At 43.1% G+C, this 22,347-nt stretch overlaps 1 protein-coding gene across 3 annotated transcripts; it reads left to right on the plus strand.

The window, feature by feature from the left end:
* The first annotated feature begins 84 nt into the window (after positions 1-84).
* On the plus strand, positions 85-21,962 carry PMS2 (PMS1 homolog 2, mismatch repair system component). Of its 3 annotated transcripts, none has more exons than XR_010661599.1 (16): positions 85-180; positions 2,288-2,427; positions 3,132-3,218; positions 3,403-3,505; positions 4,698-4,881; positions 7,061-7,228; positions 8,134-8,231; positions 9,504-9,603; positions 11,091-11,175; positions 12,157-12,312; positions 13,278-14,145; positions 15,844-16,011; positions 18,478-18,578; positions 18,817-18,986; positions 19,780-19,904; positions 20,905-21,009. XR_010661599.1 is itself a non-coding variant. In XM_065923783.1 (16 exons), the coding sequence occupies exons 1-15, from the start codon at positions 158-160 to the stop codon at positions 21,046-21,048; spliced, it is 2,595 nt and encodes an 864-aa protein (XP_065779855.1). In that variant the 5' UTR covers positions 85-157; the 3' UTR covers positions 21,049-21,088; positions 21,598-21,962. The 3 variants fall into 3 exon arrangements, 2 of the variants coding, with proteins under 2 accessions (XP_065779855.1, XP_065779856.1); XM_065923783.1 differs by lacking the exon at positions 19,780-19,904 and adding an exon at positions 21,598-21,962 and having other exon boundaries at positions 20,905-21,088; XM_065923784.1 differs by lacking the exons at positions 7,061-7,228; positions 19,780-19,904 and adding an exon at positions 21,598-21,962 and having other exon boundaries at positions 20,905-21,088.
* The last annotated feature ends 385 nt before the right edge of the window (positions 21,963-22,347 follow it).

Genomic DNA, 22,347 nt, shown 5'->3' on the forward strand with positions numbered 1-22,347 from the left:
ACCAATCAGCGAGAAGAAGCTGTGGGAAGCGTTCGCGGCTTTATCCGGAAGTGGGTGGGGCACTGTGTGGGAAGTAGCCAATGGGCGGCCCGGTGGTGGGGCGCCTGTGGGAGCGGCAGAGCGAACAGCTTCGAGTGCCGCCTCAGGCTCTGCATCCATGGAGCGAGCAGACGGGCCGAGGTGAGCCGAGCTTGTAGCGTTCTCTCGCGGTCGCCCTAGGTAACGCCCACGGCGTTCCAGCCCCTGGAACGGAGAGGAAAGTGACCGCTGCGCAGACCGAGCCGGCGACTGGGAGACCCCGGAGCGGGCTCCTCAGTGCGCCCCACACCTGCCGCCCTGTGGGTTCACTTTGAGGTCGGGGTCCGCGGGGATTTCCGCCCCCTGTCCGGACGCTGCTACTCATCCGCGGGCCTGAACCTGGAGCTTGAAATCCCAGTAGACAGAATTCTTTTCCTTTTTACCTGGTTGCGCGCGCTTTCTCTCTTTTTAAATTGAGGGTTGTTTTAGGGGCGGCTTCAAGACACATGCTAATTTGCATAGCCGCACAGTTTTAAAGGACGCAGTGCTTCTGTATCTCCTTGAGTATACGGTTACCCGCAGAGACAGCGAATTCTGGGTTAGCAGATCTTCGGGTAGCATTGTTGCACAGTTGTCAGATTCGTGAACCCAGATTCTCTGTGTTTGTTTAAATGTTGTATCTCCACCTCTCCAAATGTCAAGGCTGGGCCCGTATAGGATGTCCTGCTAAACAACTTATTTTTAGAGGTACTTTTTTCCATTTTATGTGATCTCGTCTGCAGTTTTTACATTTAAGACAAACTTGAGTAGAATTTTTTGCAAGGTAAAATGAAGAGGAAGAATTGTTTTCTTTTTTTTTTTAATAGGGGTCTACCGAGGATATGGGTTTCCCTGATGGCTCAGTTGCTAAAGAGGCTGCCTGTAATGCAGGAGACCCGGGTTTGATTCCTGGGTCGGGGAGATTCCCCCCTGGAGAAGGGATAGGCTACCCACTCCAGTATTCTTGGGCTTCCTTGATGGCTCAGCGGTTAAAGAATCCGACTGCAATGAGGGTGACCTGGGTTCGATTCCTGGATCAGGAAGATCCCCTGGAGAATGGAAAGTCTACTGGCTTGGAGAATTCCATGGACTACAGTCCATGGGGTTGCAAAGAGATGGACTGAGTGACTTTCACTTTTGAGGATATGCTATGTCCAGGTGACAAGTAGTGGTAAAAAAAAAAAAATCTACCTGCCAGTGGAGGAGGCCTAAGAGATGTGGGTTTGATCCCTGGGTGAGGAGGATCCCCTGTGGGAGGAAATGGCAACCCAATATTTGTGCCTGGATAATTCTTGGAGAGAGGAGCCTGGCGGGCTACAGCCCATGGGGTCGCAGAGTGAGACATGACAGCACACACACCTAGTAGACAGTGCAGTTCTAGTAAGTTCTTGAAAAAGTAAAATTATTTGACCAGTTTTGTGGTTTCTAAAGTAACTCTGGTGGTATCATGGGGGATTAATTGAAGTAGAGAGAAAACAGAGACAAACCCTTTGGAAAATTCTGAAAGGAGGTAGAGTCAGGAATTTGAGGGCCTTTGCCAAGACAGGAACTGGCAGCCTGGATTCAGAGTGGGGATTTTTTTTTTTTTTTTGGCTCCCTTTGGTCTTCGTGGCAGGCCGATCTTTTGTTGGGCATACAGACTCTCTAGTTACAGCTCTCAGGCTTAATTGCTCTGTGGGATGTGGGATCTTAGTTCCCCAACCAGGAATTGAACCTATGTCCCCTATTGCAAGGTGGATCCTTAACCGCTGGACCACCAGGGACGCCCCTGGAGTGGGTATTTGAAGGCAGCCATAGGAATAGTTATCCAACTGGTACCTGATTTCTGAGATGGTTTTGATTTTGACATGAACACTGGATTTCCCAGCAAACTTTTGATTTTTCAAATTGTGGGGAAATGTTGCTTTCAGTTTTTAAGAAAGAAGGTCCTATTGTAAGTGTTTATTGACCCACAGCTTGCGGGGGGACATGTGTCTCCCCCAAGTAGATCCCAGTATAATTAGATTTTAAATATCTATTTTACTTGAAGTATCCATTCAGAAGATTTTTGACATGTTTAAGGATTGTAGACCAACATTTATATTTATGAATATAATTATTGGATATATTAATGTAATGGATGGATTAGACCAGTCAGCTGTTAACAGAGATGAATTGTTTCGACAGTTCAAACCAGGATGAAAATACATAATTGCCTACTTGCTTTGTCTCTTGTAACTGGTTTCTTTAGTTCAGAACTTGCTAAGGCCATCAAACCTATCGATCGGAAGTCAGTCCATCAGATTTGTTCTGGGCAAGTGGTACTTGGTCTAAGCACTGCTGTGAAAGAGTTGGTAGAAAATAGTGTGGATGCCGGTGCAACTAGTATTGGTAAGTTTGGGAGAGTTTTAAACCACAAGAAATAATCAGATTATGCTATTTTATTCAAGAAACAGTAAGATGATCATTGATATGCTGTGAAATTATTTTTTAAGCATAAAAAATAAGACTGTAGCAAGATAATCATTGATATGCTGAGAAATTGTTATTTTTTAAAATGTAAATTTAGCACCTGTTATGTGCCTAGTACTTGGCTAGGTAGTAATCATAATAATAGCAGTTAACTTTTATTGTGTTCTTACTATGTGCCAGGCAGGCATTGTGCTAAGAACTGTGTAGGTAACATTTAGTCTGCAGAGTAATCTTATGAGATTAGAAATTGCTATTGCAATAATTATTATCTCCATTTTACAAATGAGGAAATTAAGGCACAAAGAATTTGTCTTTTTTCAGCTTTAGCTAGTAAATCTGACCCCTGGGAGTCTGATTCCAGAACCTCTTCTCTTGAAGGCTGTGTTAAAATTATCGTCTTGAAGGAAAGAGGAATGAAAAAAATAGAAATGAAACTACTTTATCGGGGCTAGTAAATAGCCAAGAAAGACTTTAAAGAATAAAATACACAAGATGACAGTAGTGTATTTAAATAAATATAGTTAGGACTCAGAGTTGCATTTTGTAAGTTATAACTATTGTCTTTCACTCTAAAGTCTTTTCATGTTGATCAATATGAGAAGTCAGTACTTTAACCTTTTTAGATCTCAGGCTTAAAGACTATGGAGTGGAGCTCATCGAAGTTTCAGACAACGGATGTGGGGTCGAAGAAGAAAATTTTGAAGGCTTAAGTAAGTAGTATTTTGCTAATCCTATTTTAAAATATTTGGGCCCAATATTTGAGAATTTGGGGTAACACCATCTTAGGAAACACAAAAACAGCTTTTAAAACCAGTCACTTGGGTGCGTACTCTGTGTGTTCATTGCTCTGTCGTTTGCGATATCTTGGACTTAGACTCTTCACCTCTCTCTCAGCTCTGAAACATCACACTTCGAAGATTCAGGAGTTTGCTGACCTCACTCAGGTTGAAACTTTTGGCTTTCGAGGGGAAGCTCTGAGCTCACTCTGTGCACTGAGGTGATGCAATGTTTTTATCCTCTAACTTGACCCCTTCTAAAAATCTCTCTGAAAATTTAGAAGTCTGATTAGAATCTTTTTTTTTATACTTTTCCATATGAATATTCTCAACTTCTAGCTTCTCTGTTCTATCATACTGTCAATATAAGTGGTAATATTTCTGAAATGTAAGCAATGGATGAATGAAATGAAGCAAATAGTGTCTAATATTATAAAACAATTGTTATCCTTATTAAAGCAGAAACTTCTCAATTTAAAAGTAACATAGCTAGGCTTCCCTGATAGTTCAGTTGGTAAAGAATTGCACCTGCAATGCAGGAGACTCCAGTTCGATTCCTGGGTGGGGAAGATCCACTGGAGAAGGGATAGGCTACCCACTCCAGTATTCTTGGGCTTCCCTTCTGGCTCAGCTGGTAAAGAATCCTCCTGCGACACAGGAGACCAGAGATCGACCCCTGGTTTGGGAAGATCCCTTGGAGAAGGGATAGGCTACCCACTCCAGTATTCTGGCTTGGAGAATTCCATAGACTGTATAGTCCATGGGATTGCAAAGAGTCGGACACAACCGAGCGACTTATCACATAGGGACTTCCTTGGTGGTCTAGTGGTTGGAACTGGGTTCCATTTCTGGTCAGGGAACGAGATCTCACATCACTCAACTAAATATCCCACCTGCTGCAATGAACGATCAAAGATCCCGAGTGCTGCAGCTATGACCTGGTGCCACCAAATAAATAAATTAATTTTAAAAAGTAACATATAGATAAATATAGATGCCATGTACTACTGATTTTAATTTATTTTGATGTTGAGGAAAAAACTTGCTAAACACTTACTTAACTGCACACATCTTCTAAGATTTTGTTAGAGTAGTAGTGTGATAACTAAACAGAAATGAATCTTTATTGGTGAATTCAGAAGTTTTACGATCTTTCATTTTGCAGTTTAACTAAAGCAAGTATCAAAGCTTTTATCAAAACGAAATAGTTACAGAACTCCCTCACTATCTACTGGGGCCCAAGCTTTAGATTTTATGACGATTCCTCACCTCTTTAATCTCTCTTGATGATCTCGGAAGGATCAACATCTTTTTTAGGAGAGTTTTGAGAGAACGGAAGTGAGAAAACGAGCAGGTGACATCCACCACCTGGGCGTCTTTAGCTGACCGTGCTGTGCTGACTTTTTCTTACAGCGATGTGACTATTTCTACCTGCCACACGTCTGTGAAGGTTGGGACTCGATTGGTGTTTGATCACAATGGAAAAATCCTCCAGAAAACCGCCTACCCACGACCCAGGGGGACGACGGTCAGCGTGCAGCAGCTATTTTATACGCTTCCTGTGCGCCATAAGGAGTTTCAAAGAAATATTAAGAAGGTACAGTAAGGGACGGTCCAGGGGCTGGGATGCTGCGCCCCCAGCGCCTGGGAAGGGGGGGCGCCCAGGCTTGATCCCTGGTCAGGAAACTAGATCCCGCATGCTGCAGCTAAGAGATCACACACTGCAGCTAAAAGATCCTGCATGCCACGCTGAAGATCCCGCATGCTTGTAACTAAGACCCAGAGCAGCCAAAAAAAAAAAAAGTGCAATAAATCTAGAATCCCGACTTGCGAGAGGCTGGAGAGTGTAGTGACCAAACGTAGTTCAATCAGGTTGGTTTGCACATCTCTTCATTCTCTTCCTTTAATCTTTTAATATTTGGAGAGGTGCTTAGTTCATCTCTTTCCCTAAAAGACCCAACTTTTGGATGATTTATCCTTTTCTTTCCTTGGAAAGAATCATCAAATTGTGTTTTAGAAGGTTTTCTAGTATGGGAAATGAGTCTTTTAAGACTATTTTCTGATCTTCTCCGTATTTATCAAGAAGATAATTTTTCTTGGTTTCCTGAAAAGTGAATCAGTATAACTTTTATGAATTGGAATGAAAATGAAATAGCTGCATATTATATAACTGTTGTGTTTAAAAAACAGTTAGAAATTGTCTATATATGTATATATGTGTATGTGTAAATATGTATGTATGTAATCACATGTATGTAAGTTGTTGTTTAGTTGCTAAGTTGTATCTGACTCTTTTGTGACCCCATGAGCTATAGCTTGCCAGGTTTCTGTATCCATGGAATTTTCCAGGCAAGAATACTGGATTGGGTTGCCATTTCCTTTTCCGTGGATGTATATATATATAGTCATATGTGTCTATGATTACAGTTTTGTAAAAACAAAGCAACTGGCCTAAATCAGCATAGAGAAAAGGACTGGGAGAGTAGATACACGAATGCTACCAGTGATTTTTCTTGGATCTGCTATAACTTTTGCTATCTTCCTTGAGCCTTTCCCTTTTGTATCTATGTTTTTTATAATCCAAAAAATTACTTAAACATATGCTGCTTAAAACTTTCTTTACCTCTAAAGCAATTTGTGCTGGTTAAAACTTTATAAAGTTTTGCAAAGTATAGAAAAACTTAAAAAATGTTTTCTTTTTTAATTTAAAAATTAAACATTTTTTGTACAGAGAAAACTTTTATTGTCATTTTGTATTGTATGGTAAACACATCTGTGCCTCAAAAAACATAGGCATAAGAGAACTTGTACTTGCCAGAGACGACCATGGTTAACAGTTTGGTTTGTCTTTCCAGTTTCCTCCTACTTTCATGTATTCATAAATCTTAGAAAAGTTTTCAAGATAAATATTAATATTAGGAAATCAAGTGATAGAGAATATGAAACATTTAAATCACATGGAATTGTGTGTGGCAGAAAGTTGGTGCTGTTTCTGCTTGTCTCCCAGACTTTGGTTTGTATTCCTTAGACTTTAAATGCATACGTGTATGTACAATCTTTCTACATATGTTTCTTTCTTTCTTTCTTTTCTTTTTTTTTTTTTAACAATTTGGATCGTATTATATACACTGTTTAATACCTTGACTTTTTATATAGTATATTGTAGATATCTTTTTTGGTCTACTGGTACTGTATTATTCTATATCATGGTACCATTGTATGGATATACTGTAATTAATTAGCCCCTGCTTAGGTTGTTTTTAATTTCTCACAACTACAGATTGTCTCAGTAAACATTTTCATGATATATTTTTGATTGTTTATGCCATTGTTTTTTTTGCAAGGATAAATTTCCAGAGGGGAGATTCCAATGTCAAAGGGAATGTATGTCTCAATTTTTATAGCAGGAAACTTGAACATTTTGGAAAGGAAATGGCAACCCAATCTAGTGTTCTTGCCTGGGAAATCCCTCGGACAGAAAAGCCTGGTGGGCTCCAGCGCACAGGGTCACAGAGAGTCGGATACGACTTAGTGACTCAACAACAACAAGAGTACCCATAAGAGTATTACTTCATTGGCTGGCACTGCACACACACACACAAAGAACCTTATCCTCTGATTTCTCTTGGATACCATGTTGGGAGATTCAACTCATAAATTGTTTTGTCTTATTGGAAGATGATATGAGAACCTTGAGTTGGCTGTGTAACTTGAATCATATGATTCTTGTAAAACTGAAGTAACCTTGAGTCCTTGGGTTTGTGTTTTTTCAACAGGAGTTCGCCAAGATGGTTCAGGTGTTACAGGCATACTGCATCATTTCAGCGGGTGTCCGTATAAGTTGCACCAATCAGGTTGGGCAGGGTAAGCGGCAACCTGTGGTGTGCACCAGCGGAAGCTCCAGCATGAAGGAAAACATCGGCTTGGTGTTTGGGCAGAAGCAGGTAGTGGTGGGCGGTTGTATAAAACCATTTTCTCACTCTTGTGATTATGACAAGTTTCTTTTGTTCCTTTTCAATAGAATAGAGCATTGGAAAAGACCCCGATGCTGGGAACATTTGAAGGCAAGAGGAGAAGGGGGTGGCAGAGGATGAGATGGTTATATAGCATCACTGACTCAAGGGAAATGAATTTGAGCAAACTCTGGGAGATAGTGAAGGACAGGAGAACCTGGTGTGCTGCCGTCCATGGGGTCAGATACAACTTAGTGACTGAACAGCAATAACAAATAGAGAATAAAATCCGGTAATTGATTTTCTTTTAATTAGGCCCCTGTCACAAAAATTAATTTTAAGAGCTATAAGTTTTAAAATAATCATTAAAAAAATAATAATAAAATAATCCTTTTACTCTCTAAAAAAATAGAAAGTTTTGTGGGCAGTGTATCTTTTTTTAAACATTTCTTTGGCTGTGTCAGATCTCCGTTGTGGCATGTGGGATCTCCCTTGTGTGGCTCACAGACTCTCTAGTTATAGCGTTCTGGCTCAGTAGTTGTGGCTTGAATGCTCAGTTGCTCTGACGCATGTGCGATACTAGTTCCCCGACCAGGGCTCAAACCCACATCCCCTGCATTGCGGGGCAGATTGTTAACCACTCCACCACCAGGGAAGTCCTTGTGGGCAATGTATTGATAATGGATAAGTAGGAGCCCCAAGTGTTTCACTTTGCTAATAAATCAAAATTACTCTAAAACTGCAGAAAGCCACTGTTGAAATTCTTTATTCTCTTAATATGGATAGCTTGACTATGAAGGAAAACACAGAACTCTCGTTATAGCTTTCTTTCTGAAGTTTGGAAGTTGAAGTTCTCACTTCGTCGTGAAATCACCATGAACCTTGATTTCTTTCAGCTGCAAAGCCTCATCCCTTTTGTGCAGCTGCCCCCTAGTGACTCCATCTGCGAAGAATATGGGCTGAGCTGTTCCCAGGCTTTGCATAACCTGTTTTGGTAAGTAGATTGCTGCCCAGAAAATTACCATCAGTTTTTCTTTTTTTTTTTGAGACTTTTTTTCTTGATTTTGTTTTTAAAAATCGTGCTTTTAAAGTTTATAGTTTCTTATGTCCATCATAAAACTGTAGGCAGTATGATTGCTGAGGAAGCAGGTTTATATGAAGGAGTTAGGTACTAAATGCAAACAGTGTTCTGGGTAACTGGTTTCCTATTGAGTTAGCCCTTTTAGAAGAGGCTCTGTCTAGTGAACAAGTAGGATAACTCTTAAATTATGTATAATGTTTCTTTTTATTGGGATCTGGCAGAGACAGGTAGAGGCTGAGTTTATTTTCACTGGTGCCTTACTCAGAATCCAATCCAGCATCATCGTCATTATTTTTTAAATAATGGTTTATCTACTTGGCTGTATTGGGGTCTTAGTTGTGGCACGCAGGATCTTTAATTGTGGCATGCCAGATCCTTTATTATTTATTCTTCGTTGCAGCATGTGAACTCTTAGTTGTGGCATGTGGAATCTAATTCCCCAACAAGGAATTGGACCCAGACTTCTTGGAATGGTTCAGTGACTGAGACCCCACACTCTGGATCTTAGGGAAGTCCCCCAGCATCATTACTTTTGGTGTAAGAAAAATACACTTTTTCATAAACAGGGTTGGCCTTGTGACAGCCCGTATTGTTTACCATCCGTCCACTTGCCTTTGGCTTGTGCCTGAAATTAAAGATGAAGATTCACCTTTTCATGTTACAGTATCAGTCTTACAGAAACTCAGATATCCCAGGGGTAGATCTCAGGTGAAAAAAGCCCGTAACCAGTGTGTTAGTTGATAGAAGTTTGCTGACTGAGAACAGATTTTAAAAGGGAGGAGAATGTGGGCAAAGAGCCTGGGATTCAGGTCCCTGGGCTCCATGGACAGCTTGGTGGGGACTGCATGAAGGTTCTAGAATGTGAATGTGGGGTGAGACCTGCTCCTTATGTGGAGGCCGAGGACTTCATAGGGAAAGTGAGAGCCAGAATGAATCGGTTTTGAAACCACTGACCTGCCCGTGGTGGACTTGTCAGTAACGGGATCTTGGGACACTCCAGAGGTCTGTGTTCCTTTCATGCTTCGCCAGAACGGAGCCCAGACACACATTACCTGAAACGTTGATACCTGTCAGCTTGTCACTGGGGATTACGTTTTTACTTTTCACTTTGAGAATGTGCTGAGCGATACGTGTCTGATCCTTTCCACTCTGGAATCCTGCCCTAATGGTATTAACATTGAACAGTATCTCAGGTTTTATTTCGCACTGTGCTCACGGCGTGGGAAGAAGTTCAACGGACAGACAGTTTTTCTTTATCAATCGGCGGCCTTGTGACCCAGCAAAGGTATTTCAAGATTTGGGGCGATTAGTTTTTTCCTTCTAGCCTTCACTTTTTTTTTATTAAATAACATTTTCTGACACAAGCAATTTACATGGAACTTGAGACTCTGACTCAAAAACATGAGTAAATTATCTTTTTTTTCATTCTTCTAATCAATTTTATTCTAAAAACATGTTTTTATGCAAATATATTATTTAAACCAACAATGCTATATTATTGTCATTTAAAAAATATTTTTAGAATGTCTCGCTATTAGTTTCTTTCTTTTTAAAGATTTTTATTTTACATTGGAGTGTAGTTGATTTGCTGTGTTGTGTTTTAGGTGTATAGCAGAGTGGTTCAGTTATACGCATAACATATATCTATTCTTTTTCAAATTCTTTTCCCATTTAGATTATTACAGAATATTGAGCAGAGTTCCCTGTGCTATATAGTAGGTCTTTGTTGGTTATGTATAAATTATCTTATTTTAGACCTTTAAAAATGTGTACCACACAGTGGTTTCAATTATACGTCTGTGTGTGTGTATACATATGGACATATGTTAATAACCAATATATTTATTATCATAAAAATTATCACTATTAGAAGACAGTAAACATTTAAAATATCCACTGTTATCTAGACTCTTTGGTGTAGAATGACACATGTGCACGTGCCTCTGTATTTTCTTTTTCTTTTAATGTGTTTTATCCATTTTCAAGGAAAATAAGGCCCAGATTGCTTCCGCTTCAAACTAAAACTGATCATCTTGATATGATGATAGTATTTTTTAATGGTCAGTTTTGATTTTACATCTTCAGCAGCGTTATCCCTCAGTCATGGTTTCTGTTTTCTGGTGATCATTCATAATCACTTCTTGTTTGTTTTCTGCCTTGCCACATGGCTGGGGGGGTCTTAGTTCCTCAACCAGGGACTGAACCTGCACCCTCAGCAATGAAAGTAGGGTCTTAACCACCAGGCAGAGAATTCCTCCAAATTACTTCTGTCAACCAGATATGATTCAGCTTCTAAATTTTTAAACTATATTATAATGAGTGTGATTTTTATGGCTTATCTGTAATGCCATTTGATAGTCTCATTATAAAGTCATATAAATACACTTCTATGTACATGCAAATGTATTTTATGAGCATTTAAACTACATCACATTTTACTGACATCTCTTCAGGAACATCTTTGTATTGGAAAAAGATTCAGTTTTATGAATCTGTGCTTAAAAATACCCCTTGGAGGGGCAAGAGGAAACCTTTTTGAGGTGATAGATATCTTCATTAGCTTGATTGTGGGGATGGGTTCACACGTGTATCGCATGTGTATGTATATATCAGAACTTATCAAGTTGTACACTTTAAGTTCAGTTTGTTTTAGGCCAACTCTACCTCAAGAATGCTGTTAAAAATGTATCCTTTTAATAGTTGATTGGAGTATTGTTAGAACACTGGGGAAAGAAACATTTATTCTTTTCTAACCTTTGTTTCTTTGTGTAGGTTTCCAGACTTGTGAATGAGGTCTATCACATGTATAATCGACATCAGTACCCATTTGTTGTTCTTAATATTTCTGTTGATTCGGGTAAGTTCTGCTGAGGTTTCAGTAAAATTGGTGACTTACTCCTGAAAGAATAAAATGAAATTATAAAACTCAGATATGACTGGAAAATTTTATACAACAGTTAATGGCTATATACATTTTTATAAACTAAAAAAATTTAAAAAGTATTTTATTTTAGACTTTTATTTTTTTTTAGACTTTTATTTTTTTATATAGGCTTTCCTGCTTTCTACTTGGAACTTTGTTGATTGTGTTATTAGGAAAATGTGATTTTTTCATGTCAGCCAAGGGAGAAAGTTGACTAAATGTTTTTCCTAATTTTGAAAATAATTCATTTCATCTAGGTATTTTTCTTCTGATAGCTGTTATTATGGTTTATTGTTATCCAGTGTTTTTTCTAGATGCTTAGAAATATATATTTGCACACTTTAAAATATATATATACCTAATGGTATGTGTATATATATATATATATATATATATATCTCCATATTTTTTGGAACGGGAAAATAATTTTGGATAATTTTGTATTGTGCTCTTTAACCTTAGATGTAAACATTTCTTTTCAGAAACACGATTCTAATATTAATAGCTGTATTGTATTTCGTTGTGTGGATATATCTTGATTTGTGAACTTTTATGTTTGTGCTTATTTTAGTTGTTTTCAGCTTTTGAAAATTTAAATTCTTTTCTTCTAGATAAATCATTATCTATATCTTTGATTGTTTCTTTAAGATAAACTCCTAAAAGTAGAATCATTGGGTCAGTGAATATGATCCTATTATACCAGTTTATACATCTATCAACAATGTACTAGGGATTGTAAGTTTTAAGCAGATTCAGTAGGTGATAAAAATGACGTTTTAGTTTGCAATTTTAACCTATCTTTTCATAGGTTTATTTGCTTTTTTTTCTTTTGCAATTTCTCTACTCAAGTGCTTGTGTAGTTCTTCTGTTTTGCTTAAGGTGGACTTAATCAGCATCTTTTCTATTTTGCTTTAGAATGTGTCGACATCAACGTTACTCCAGATAAAAGGCAAATTTTACTGCAAGAGGAGAAGCTTTTGTTGGCAGTTTTAAAGACGTCTTTGATAGGAATGTTCGAGAGTGATGTTAACAAACTCCAGGTCAGCCAGCAGCCTCTGCTGGATGTGGAAGGTAAGAAAACACCAGCATGTAAACAGCTTCTATAACCTGCAGCTGTCCTGGTACTGACCTCAGTTTTTTTGGAGGTAAAGTTTTTTTTGGCATGAAAGAAAATCTCCCTTTTCAGACAGAGAAGATGTGTCACCCTAGAAAGCATGTTGCTACAGATTTTAAGGTAATCTGGATACAAAGAGACATGAGCCGCCTCTATTATCATGCGGGGCTCCATTCTACCAAGACTCACCCCTTGTCTTTCAGTAAACATGTCCTGATTTTGGCAAGCCTTTTGTTAATTTCCAGAGTTCTGAACAAGTTGGTTCTGATAATTTTTGCCATTTTCTCCTATTTCTTATGGAGCAGGGAATTTGGGGGGAGGTTCTTACTTTGCCATTTGCCTTCACATCCCCCGTGTGTTCATTGCTGAGTGACACATTGAGATGAGATTTGGCCTAGAGAGTTTTACAAAGCGGTTGTACCAATGTCCCCACCACCAGCAGTATTTAAGCATCCCATTGGATCCTCAACCTTGTAAGCATTTTTTTTTTTTTAATTTACCTGTTCTGAAGAGTATATAGCCATTATCACATTGTGGTTTTAACTCGTGTCTCCTTCCTGGTTCATGTAGTACTGTGTTCATACCTTGGATCAGCCATACAGAGCTTCTCTTGTGCAAAGTGCATGTTCATGTAAAAATATCCCCTTATTCCATTTCTGCATGGGCTCCCCGGTGGCTCAGCGTTAAAGAATCCGCCTGCCCATGCAGGAGACTTAGGTTCAGGGCCTAGGTTGGGAAGATCCCCTGGAGGAGGGCATGGCGACCCAGTCTAGTATTCTTGCCTGGAGAATCCCATGGACAGAGGAGCCTGGTGGGCTACAGTCCATGGGGTTGCAAAAGTCGGACACGACTTAGTGACTAAACAACAATAATTCCATTTCTGCACAGCGTCTGATGCCCTTCTCTGTTCGCATCTACTTAGGTCACTTAATAAAGAGGCCTTCGGCAGAGATGGAGAAGCCCGAGCCAGAAAAGCAGGATGATCCTGCTCCATTAAGGACTCACGGAGAAGAGAAAAGGGCAGTGACCATTTCTAGGCTGAGAGAGGCCTTTTCCCTTCGTCACTCGACTGAGAACAAGTCCCGGGGTCCGAAGGCCACCGATCAGAGGCGGGTTTCTCTAAGGCAGAAAAGCAGTGCCCAGGTCCCTAGAGCTTCGGGGCCCCCCTGCTCCCAGAAGCACATCTCTGAACCTGGGGAGGAAGGGAGGACTTCTGCTCAGGGGCCCCATGACTTGATGGGCAGAGTGGAGATGGAGGAGGACTCGGGGCACGGCAGCGCATCTGCCAGCTCCGAGGAGGCGTCCAGCACCCCTGAGACGAGCGGCCACCCCAGCACTGACCGGGCGGCAAGCTCCCCCGAAGATAGGTTTTCCCAAGAAAATGTGGAGTCTCGGGAGAAGTTACCTGAAACTGACTGTCGTCTTTCAGGCACAAAGTGCCATTTAGACCAAGAAAGCAGCTCCACATCTAGAGTCTTGCCACAGCCCACGAAGCTCTCATCCCCAAACGCAAAGCGTTTTAAAAAAGAAGGGATTCCTTTAAATCCCGACGTCCTTCCAGAATCGGTGAAAACCCAGAGTGCATCGGCGTCCGAGGTGGATGTAGCTGTGAAAATTAACAAGAAAATAGTGCCCCTTGATTTTTCCATGAGTTCCTTAGCCAAACGAATAAAGCAGTTGTGTCAGCAAGAACAGCAACGAGAAAGTCAACAGAATTATAGGAAGTTTCGGGCAAAGATTTGCCCTGGAGAAAATCAAGCAGCAGAAGACGAACTAAGAAAAGAGATCAGGTAACAGTTTTCTTTAAAGAACTCTTACCATGCAATTCTGCAACCTGAAACCTTGCAATAATTTTTTCCTTATATTTCATATAGATTTGGTCCAAATCAATCAAAGCCTTCTTGACCCCAATTTTATTCCTCTTCCTGGAGGTTTTCAGCCCATGGTATCTTCTCCCTGCATTGAATTCAGGGCACCTTTGGGGAACATTATTGCTATTTTCCATCTTTCCATTTAATGTGTATGAGGGAGAATTACCAAAGCTATGATTTCAAGAAGATGGTATCAGATAAGGTTAAGGAAAAAAGGCAGTTTAAAGTAAAAAATCTGTAATACAGATAATAATAAAAAACACTAGTCACTGCTACTTTCTTGACAATAATCCTGTCTAACATTGTGATTCTTAAAAATGATGAATTCTCTTGAAATATTTAATTTTTAAAAAGGCATTTGTTTGTTTTTGGCTGTGTTGGGTCTCCGTTGCCCTGTAGATTCTCTCTTGTGGCAAGCAGGGGCTGCTCTAGTCGGAGTCCGCGGGCTTCCTTCTGTGTGGCTTCTTGTCGCAGAGCATGGGCTCTGGGGTGAGCAGGGTTCAGTAGTTGCAGCTCCCAGGCCCTGGAGCACAGACTCAGTTGCTCCAAAGTATGTGTGACCTTCCTGGATCAGGGGTCAAACCTTTGTCTCCTGTACTGCCAGGAGAATTCTTCACCACTGAGCCACCAAGGAAGGCCAAAATATTTAACTTACACTTTTCTTATCATTTGTTTTAAAAATACTTGGACAGAGAAAATTCTAGGGACAGAGGAGCCTGGCCAGCTACAGTTCATGGAGTCGCAAGGAGTCGGACGTGACTGAGCGACTGGGCACACAGCAAGCTGTAGAGTTTTGTTTCTTGAATCTAGATGCTAGGTTCTAGTTCTGGGTCGTGCCAGGAGATACACCTGCCAAAGACAGGAAAAGACCAGGGTCTTCAGGCTGGCACAGGTTTTTCCTGTAGGGAATCTGCCTGGGGAACCAGAGCCGACTCCAGACAGTTCCTGAAAGAGCAGTTAGATCCAAGGAGTTGGTATTTGTGCCATTTATATCAGTTTGTTGCCTCTCAGCTCCAAATACACACTTCGCCCCGCTTTTGCAATCCTGATTGGTATTGGGTCGCAGTCCTGGAGGCTGGACCATAGGCGCTTTTCTCTTGGTGCACTGTTAGACATAACCAGCAGGGGGCGCTGGAGGGACTCTTCAAGGCCAAGTGGGAGCCACGGCTTCCCCTCTTGCCTTCTGTCATTCCCTGTCTTTTCCTACAATATCTGAGATGCCCTGTTAAGTGCTTGGAGCATGAAGGATTGATTCCATTTATTTTAAACAATGTACAGACAAAGGTCTGGAAGCATATGCACCAAATCATTAATGATTTAGTAACTAAGTCATGGGGGAGTTAGATGAATGCAGGAATAAGTAATGTTATCTTTAGACAGTGTGATTATTAGGGACTTTGTGTTTTTGTATTTTTTTGTTTTTAATCAGAGAAAGAAGCAGTATTTTATAATCAGAGAAAGAATCTTTTAAAATGTCTTCTAGAACGGGAATTCTCTAGCAGTCCAGGGGTTAGGACTCAACCCCGGTTTAATCACCGGTGGGAGAACTGAGATCCCATAAGCCGTGCAGTGTGGCAAAAACAAAAAACTTTCCTAATTGACATTTTCTACACACAGCAAAACGATGTTTGCAGAAATGGAAATCATCGGTCAGTTTAACTTGGGGTTTATCATCACCAAGCTGAATGCAGATATCTTCATAGTGGACCAGCATGCCACGGACGAGAAATACAACTTCGAGATGCTTCAGCAGCACACTGTTCTCCAGGGTCAAAGGCTTATAGCGTAAGTGCATTTCAGTGCTCAGAATTCAGTGTCATTTCACATCCCAAACTTAGCGTATAGACATGTCTGTCTTTGTCTCTGGCTTCCCTGGCGGCTTGGTGGTCCACCTGCCAATGCAGGAGACTTGGGTTTGATCCCCAGTCTGGGAAGATCCCCTGGAGGAGGAAATGGCAACCCACTCCAGTATGCTTGCCTGGAGAACTCCCTGGACAGAGGAGGCTGGCAGGCTACAGTCTATGGAGGGAGGTCATAGAGAGTCAGATACAACTTGGCCAACAGCAAATCTTTTGTCTATTTATCTGATTTTTGGTCCTAAATATCCTTAAAGCAGATTTCGTCCTTTTTTCATAATAACAGTCACACCTGCCCTTTATGCAGTGCTTATTTTGTGCCAGGCACTGTTGAAAAGTTTGCATTTAATCCTCACAAATCTTTGAAATAGTTACTGTGTGTACCACCATCTCATGGGTGATAACACTGGACACACACACACAGGTTAAATCACTTGCCCAAGGTTACACAGCTGATGGGTTCTTTAACGATCAAACCTTTTCAGCTATTCAAAAATGCCCATCACTGGTTGGCCAGGAAATCCTTTTGATGAAGGACAGTTTATAGTATGTCTATTTAGAGTAGGTGGATCCCCTGGAGAAGGAAATGGCTACCCACTCCAGTATTCTTGCCTGGAAAATCCCACGGACAGAGGGGCCTGGTGGCGTGCAGTCCATGGGGTTGCACAGCATTGGGCACAACTGAGCGACTAACACTGCACTTCACTTCCTGTGTTCAGAAGGTCAGCAGTGCCTGTGTGTCTGTCCTCAGCTATGGTAGAGCAATTCCAGTGATCAGTCACTGCAGCATTTGGTATTTCTCTCTTTAGAAACAAATTGAATGCTTTACAGTGACCACTCTACAAGGCAGTGTGGTTGTGTGGCATGTAAACCAGAAATCTTAAGTAGAGTTGTAAGGAGAGGTCATGGATCTTCATTCGGGAAATTATGTAATTAGCTCAGATCCCAACAGCAGCAGATCCTGTCATGAGGAAGTCACCGCTGAAACCATCTCTCAGTTGGAACCCTTACCTGGTTTATTTGCTGAGTACTCTGTTTCCTCTGTCTCTGGCAGAATGGTTTAATTACCTTTATTTCTAGTAGGAGTAGTAAAGACATTGAATGAGCCACTTTAGAATAATGAGTTACTCCTATCCCTCTCACAGAGGCCATTTATTTTTTAGCCATTTTGCATAATTACAGTCTTGTTTGTGGCATTTCAAGTTGACCTGGATAATCCCAGGCCACTGTGGGTTCCCAGTGGACCACACTTTGGGATGAAAGGGTAAAGACCACAGTTGCATCCTTTCCTACCAGACCCTGCCTTGCTTGGCCCTGACGACCTCTTCAGCTGTCCTAAGCCCTCCTCTCCTCTTCTCTACACTTGAGCCACCCTGGCCATCCTTTGTTTTCCCTCAACAGGCCTGATGAATTCCTCCCTGGCCATCAAGTGGAAGGAAGCAGATCTGTGTGTGGCTCTGGGAACATCCCTGGTCCATCCTAAGGCCTTAATACAAACTATTGTCTCTGCCTAGAGCACTTGTTACCCCCATCACCTGATAACTGCTTCTCACCCCCAGATCTCAGCCCAAAGGTCACTTCCTCAGAGAATCCCACTCTCCAGGCCAAGTCTCACGTGCTGTGTGCTCCCAAGTCTCTGAGTGTGTCTTCTTCCTGATTCTCTGTGTATTTTGTAATTAGAGTTTATTTGCTTGACTGTTCATCAGTGTCTTTTTTCCCCACTAGACTGTTTGTTCCATGAGAGCAGAGAACAGGTCTGTGTTTGCTCACCTTTATAGCTCCTTTCTTTTAGCCGTTTCTGTAAACCGGTGGAGGGATGGGTGGATCGCTGGAAGGACAGATGATTGGATGAAGGATGCAGGCAGGAGAAGGAGCAGGATAGTGGTACAGATGTCATTTCCTCTGTTTTCAAATGTCTATAATGACCGAAGCTGAGTTTTCAAATTCTCTTTGTTGTGAGGAGGAAAAATAGCTTTTTTAGGTTATATTGTTATTGTTAAAAAAAAAAAGAAGTCATTGGGGTGGGATGGCAGATTGAGGAAACAAACTACTTTTGGAGTTAACTCTGACTTCTAAGATCTTAAAAAAAAAAAAAAAAACCAAAGTGAAAATTAAAAGGAAATGCTTAGGACTTTCCCAGCGGTCCAGTGGTTAGAACTCTGCACTTCCACTGCTGGGGGCACGGGGTTCAATCCTTTATTGGGGAACTAAGATCCCACATGCCTTGGCGTGGCCAGAAAAAATTTATTTTTTTTTAAAAAGGAAATGGAGTTTTGTGACAGGTGAGGTTCACAGCTGAAAGCATGTTATTCATGTTTGAATAAATCACAAAATTGTTTTAATTTCATTTCTGTCTTAGAGCCTTCAAGATCTAATTTGGGTCTCTGTTTTTCAGACCTCAGACTCTCAACCTAACAGCTGTCAATGAAGCGATTCTAATAGAAAATCTGGAAATATTCAGGAAGAATGGCTTTGACTTTGTTATCGATGAACACGGTAAGTCATTACTTAGAAGGTAGGGTTGCGTCCTCGTAGAGCCTAGAATGATCTCCGAGGCCCTGCACAGTGTGTTTTTTTTTAGAGGTGGACAGGCTTTCCCCCAGAGTGCTTGGCGTCCACAGTGTCTTTCAGATGTTCCTGACAAGTAGCACCCAAATGAAATGCATTTTTTTTTTTTTTTTGAAATGTATTTTTCAAATGATGATGGCTTTCCCCCTGCATTGTCTTCTTTCAGCACCAGTTACTGAAAGAGCCAAGCTGATTTCCTTGCCAACCAGTAAGAACTGGACCTTTGGACCCCAGGACATAGACGAGCTGCTCTTCCTGCTGAGCGACAACCCCGGGGTCATGTGCCGGCCCTCCCGCGTCCGGCAGATGTTCGCCTCCAGAGCCTGTCGCAAGTCTGTAAGTCAGGAGCGCTCTCCCGCAGGGTCCCCAGGGCCTGCTCCAGCTCGAGAGTCCTCGGTTCAGCCCCGCGCAGCCCTGTTAAGTGTGGGCCGCGTACCTCGAGGGTCCCGCCGTCCTCAGCCAGCGTAACCCTGAGCCCTGCACGGCCACTCTGACCCACGGTTACCGCGTCCCCGAGGCGGCGTCCTCCCGGCACCTCCAGCGGTTCCACGCAGTCCGCTGTTTGTCCCCGTTGTTCGTCTGTGGGCCTGATGGGTATTAATGATCCTGGTGGAGAAGGAGTAGGTGCTGCCAGTTCTTGACCCCGTGGGAGGTTGTCCGGAAGCCCGGCGGTCAGCGGGCGTTTTGCAGGGACCTCCAGGGTGGGCAGTATGTGTTTTCTGGCTGCCGCCCCCTGATGCTGGCGGGGCCCTGGTGCTGTCCCCACACAGTGCGCAGACTGGGGGCTGTCTCCTCTGTACCCAGGGGCCCATGTCCTGCCCTTGGCTCTCGACATGCCAGCCACACCATCTCCTTCCTGCCGCAAGCCCTCTGCCTGGATGCCCTGCTCCACACGCCTTGCTCGCCCGCCCGGTTCCCTCCGGCCCTCCCTGAGCACCCAGCTGAAGTAGCCTCCCCGCAGCGCTGCAGAGGACAGGCGGGCGCGCTGTTCCGCTGAGGGCAGGCAGGGACGTTTGCGCGGCAGCCTGAGGGAGAGGGGCCCTGAGACATGCAAACGCCTGCGGGAAGCGTGTGCTGGGGAGAGGGCGCGGCCAGTGGCAAAGGCCTGAGGCAGGTACTTCCTTCACAGGCTCGTGCAGGAGACCAGGGGTGTCTGTGAGGCTGGAGTCGGGCAGGAAGGGCTGCTTGCCTGCAGATGTGGGTGCGAGGGCCGGTGAGCGCCATGTCACGTGGAGCACTTGGACTTTTATACAGGTTGGGGCTGGCTGCGGGTTTTTGTGTTTGGGTTGCTCCGGGTCTTCATTGCTGTGTGCGGGCTCTCTGGCTGCGGAGAGCAGGGGCTCCTTGTTGCAGTGGCTTCCCCGTCGTGGCGCACAGCTGTCGGTGCCCGGGCTCCAGCACTTGCAGCAGGCCAGCTCCGTGGTTTCGGCTCGCTGGCCCTGGGCACACAGGCTTCAGTAGCTGTGGCTCCCGGGCTCTAGAGCACAGGCCCACTCGTGGCGTAGGGACTTGGTGGCCCTGTGGTATGTGGGATCTTCCTTGTCCAGGGATCGCACCCATGGCCCCTGCTTTGGCAGACGGACTCCTGTCCACTGCACCACGGGGGAGGCTCCTGACAGACTTTTAAGAGGAATCGCTGGCTCTGAGTGGAGGATGGGTTGAAGAGATGACGGGGTTGGGGGAGCAGGGATACCTGTTAGGCCACTGCGATCGCCAAGGTGTGAGGTCACGGAGATGGGGTTGTGGGTGCTGGTGGAGCTGACGAGACTGGTTGGTCCTGGATGGGAGTGGGCCATGGCCCTCTCAAGGATGTGCCACCATGAGGGAGCCACGGAGGGGCTGGATTTCACAAAGGGGCCCGAGGGCTGGGGCCCTAGAAGGTGAGGTTCTTTCAGACAGGACTTCGCAGGGAATGCAAGACAAAGTCTTGTCCAGCCTCTCTGTAGAGAACACTGCTTCTGAAGAACGGCTGTGCTGTGCTTAGTCGCCTAGTTGTGTCTGACTCTTAGTGATCCCATGGACTGTATGTAGCCCGCCAGGCTCCTCTGCCCATGTGGGATTCTCCAGCAAGAATGCTGGAGTGGGTTGCCATGCCCTCCTCCAGGGGATCTTCCCCACCCAGGGATTGAACCCAGGTCTCCCACATGGCAGGCAGATTCTTTACCATCTGAGCTGCTAGGGAAGTCTGAAGTGTGGCTGTTCTAACCCAAACTAGTAAACCTTCTTAACTGAAGCCATCATGTCTCACATGCAGGTGATGATTGGAACCCCTCTAAACACAAGCGAGATGAAAAAACTCATCACACACATGGGGGAGATGGACCATCCCTGGAACTGTCCCCACGGAAGGCCCACCATGAGACACATTGCTAACCTGGATGTCATTTCTCAAAGCTGACGGCGCTTCTCGTTTTATAGAGCTGTTGATCGTATTGCAGGTTTTTCTGTTTTGCAAGGCAGGGCTTTAATGAACCGTTTTGGGGGGGGGGGGGGTTTTCTAAATGCAACTGCTACTTCCAAAGGTATCAGATCCATTTAGAAATGATCTTGTGGACTTTTTTGATCCACGTGGAGCACTGCTTGCAACACTTTTTTTGTTTTGCATTGAAATGCGTGCCTGTGTGTATATAGAGGCAAAAGTATATTTTACAGAAATAGAGCACTTTAGAAGTCACTGGGACCTCTGCTGTGGCCTGACGCATTTTGGTCTGTAACTTTCAGCCATTAGTGATGATTAAGTCCCTAATGGTTTCACTTCATTAAGTTAACATTTACAGTTCTTTGGAGCTAGTCATTCTGAACCCTGATGCGTATTAAATTTAGAAAAGAATCCTAGAAAACCCAAGGGGGTTTCTCTGTCCTGCTGGAAGAAGTCAAGCAGGTGGATTGGGGTCTCTCTTTTCTGTTTCTTTCCTTGTCGTTGTAATTTTTGTTTTGTTTTTGGCAGTGTCGCGAGGTTTTCGGGGATTGAACCTGGACCACTGTGGTCAAAGCCCAGGATCCTAACCACTGAACCTTCAGGGAGCTCCTGGATCTCACTTTTTAAATGTTTCCGCTGCAGCCAAAATGGCAAAGACTTGTGCATGCTCAGGTGCTCAGTTGTGTCCAACTCTTTGCGACCCCATGGACTGTGGCCTGCCAGGCTCCTCTGTCCTTGGAATTTTCTAGGCAAGGATACTGGGGTGGGTTGCCATATCCTTCTCCAGGAGATCTTCCCGACCCAAGGATTGAACTCAAGTCTTCTGCGTCTCCTGCTTGGCAGGTGGATTCTTTACCACTGAGACACTGTTGTAGGCAAGGGGAAATAAAAGATTCTGATTTTTCTGTACCTTTGATGCTGTGATTTGATTTCCTTGGAGTGTGGACTGCAAGATGCTTAGTTACTGACTGTACTGGAAGGAGAATCCCTAGTCTGTTGTCAGTTTTTCATAGAATCTCATCCCATTTGAACTCTGCCCGAAATTGAAGTAAGCATGCCCTCTGCAGGGTCCAAATGGCGGTTGGTGGATGATAGCCAGTGTGAACCTCCCACCCTAATCCTGCTCTCCACCTTTCTGCCCAGACAGTGGGCTTCATTCCATTTTCAGACTTAGAAGCCCTTAGGCGTGAGGAGACAGTCAAATAATAATTATTGTCATGTAAGCGCTACGCTGGTGGACCTGAAAGATCTCATTTAATATTTGCAAGAATTCTGCAA

The sequence above is a fragment of the Muntiacus reevesi genome, chromosome 2 (genome assembly GCF_963930625.1).
Source record: "Muntiacus reevesi chromosome 2, mMunRee1.1, whole genome shotgun sequence".
Lineage (NCBI taxonomy): Eukaryota > Metazoa > Chordata > Mammalia > Artiodactyla > Cervidae > Muntiacus > Muntiacus reevesi.

Coding starts and splice junctions, on each gene's coding strand:
- PMS2 (XM_065923783.1), top strand. CDS start 158: ATGGAGCGAGCAGACGGGCCGAG. Junction 9,604..11,090: donor GGCCTTGTGACCCAGCAAAG/GTATTTCAAGAT, acceptor TTCTTTGTGTAG/GTTTCCAGACTTGTGAATGA. Junction 18,579..18,816: donor CTTTGTTATCGATGAACACG/GTAAGTCATTAC, acceptor GTCTTCTTTCAG/CACCAGTTACTGAAAGAGCC.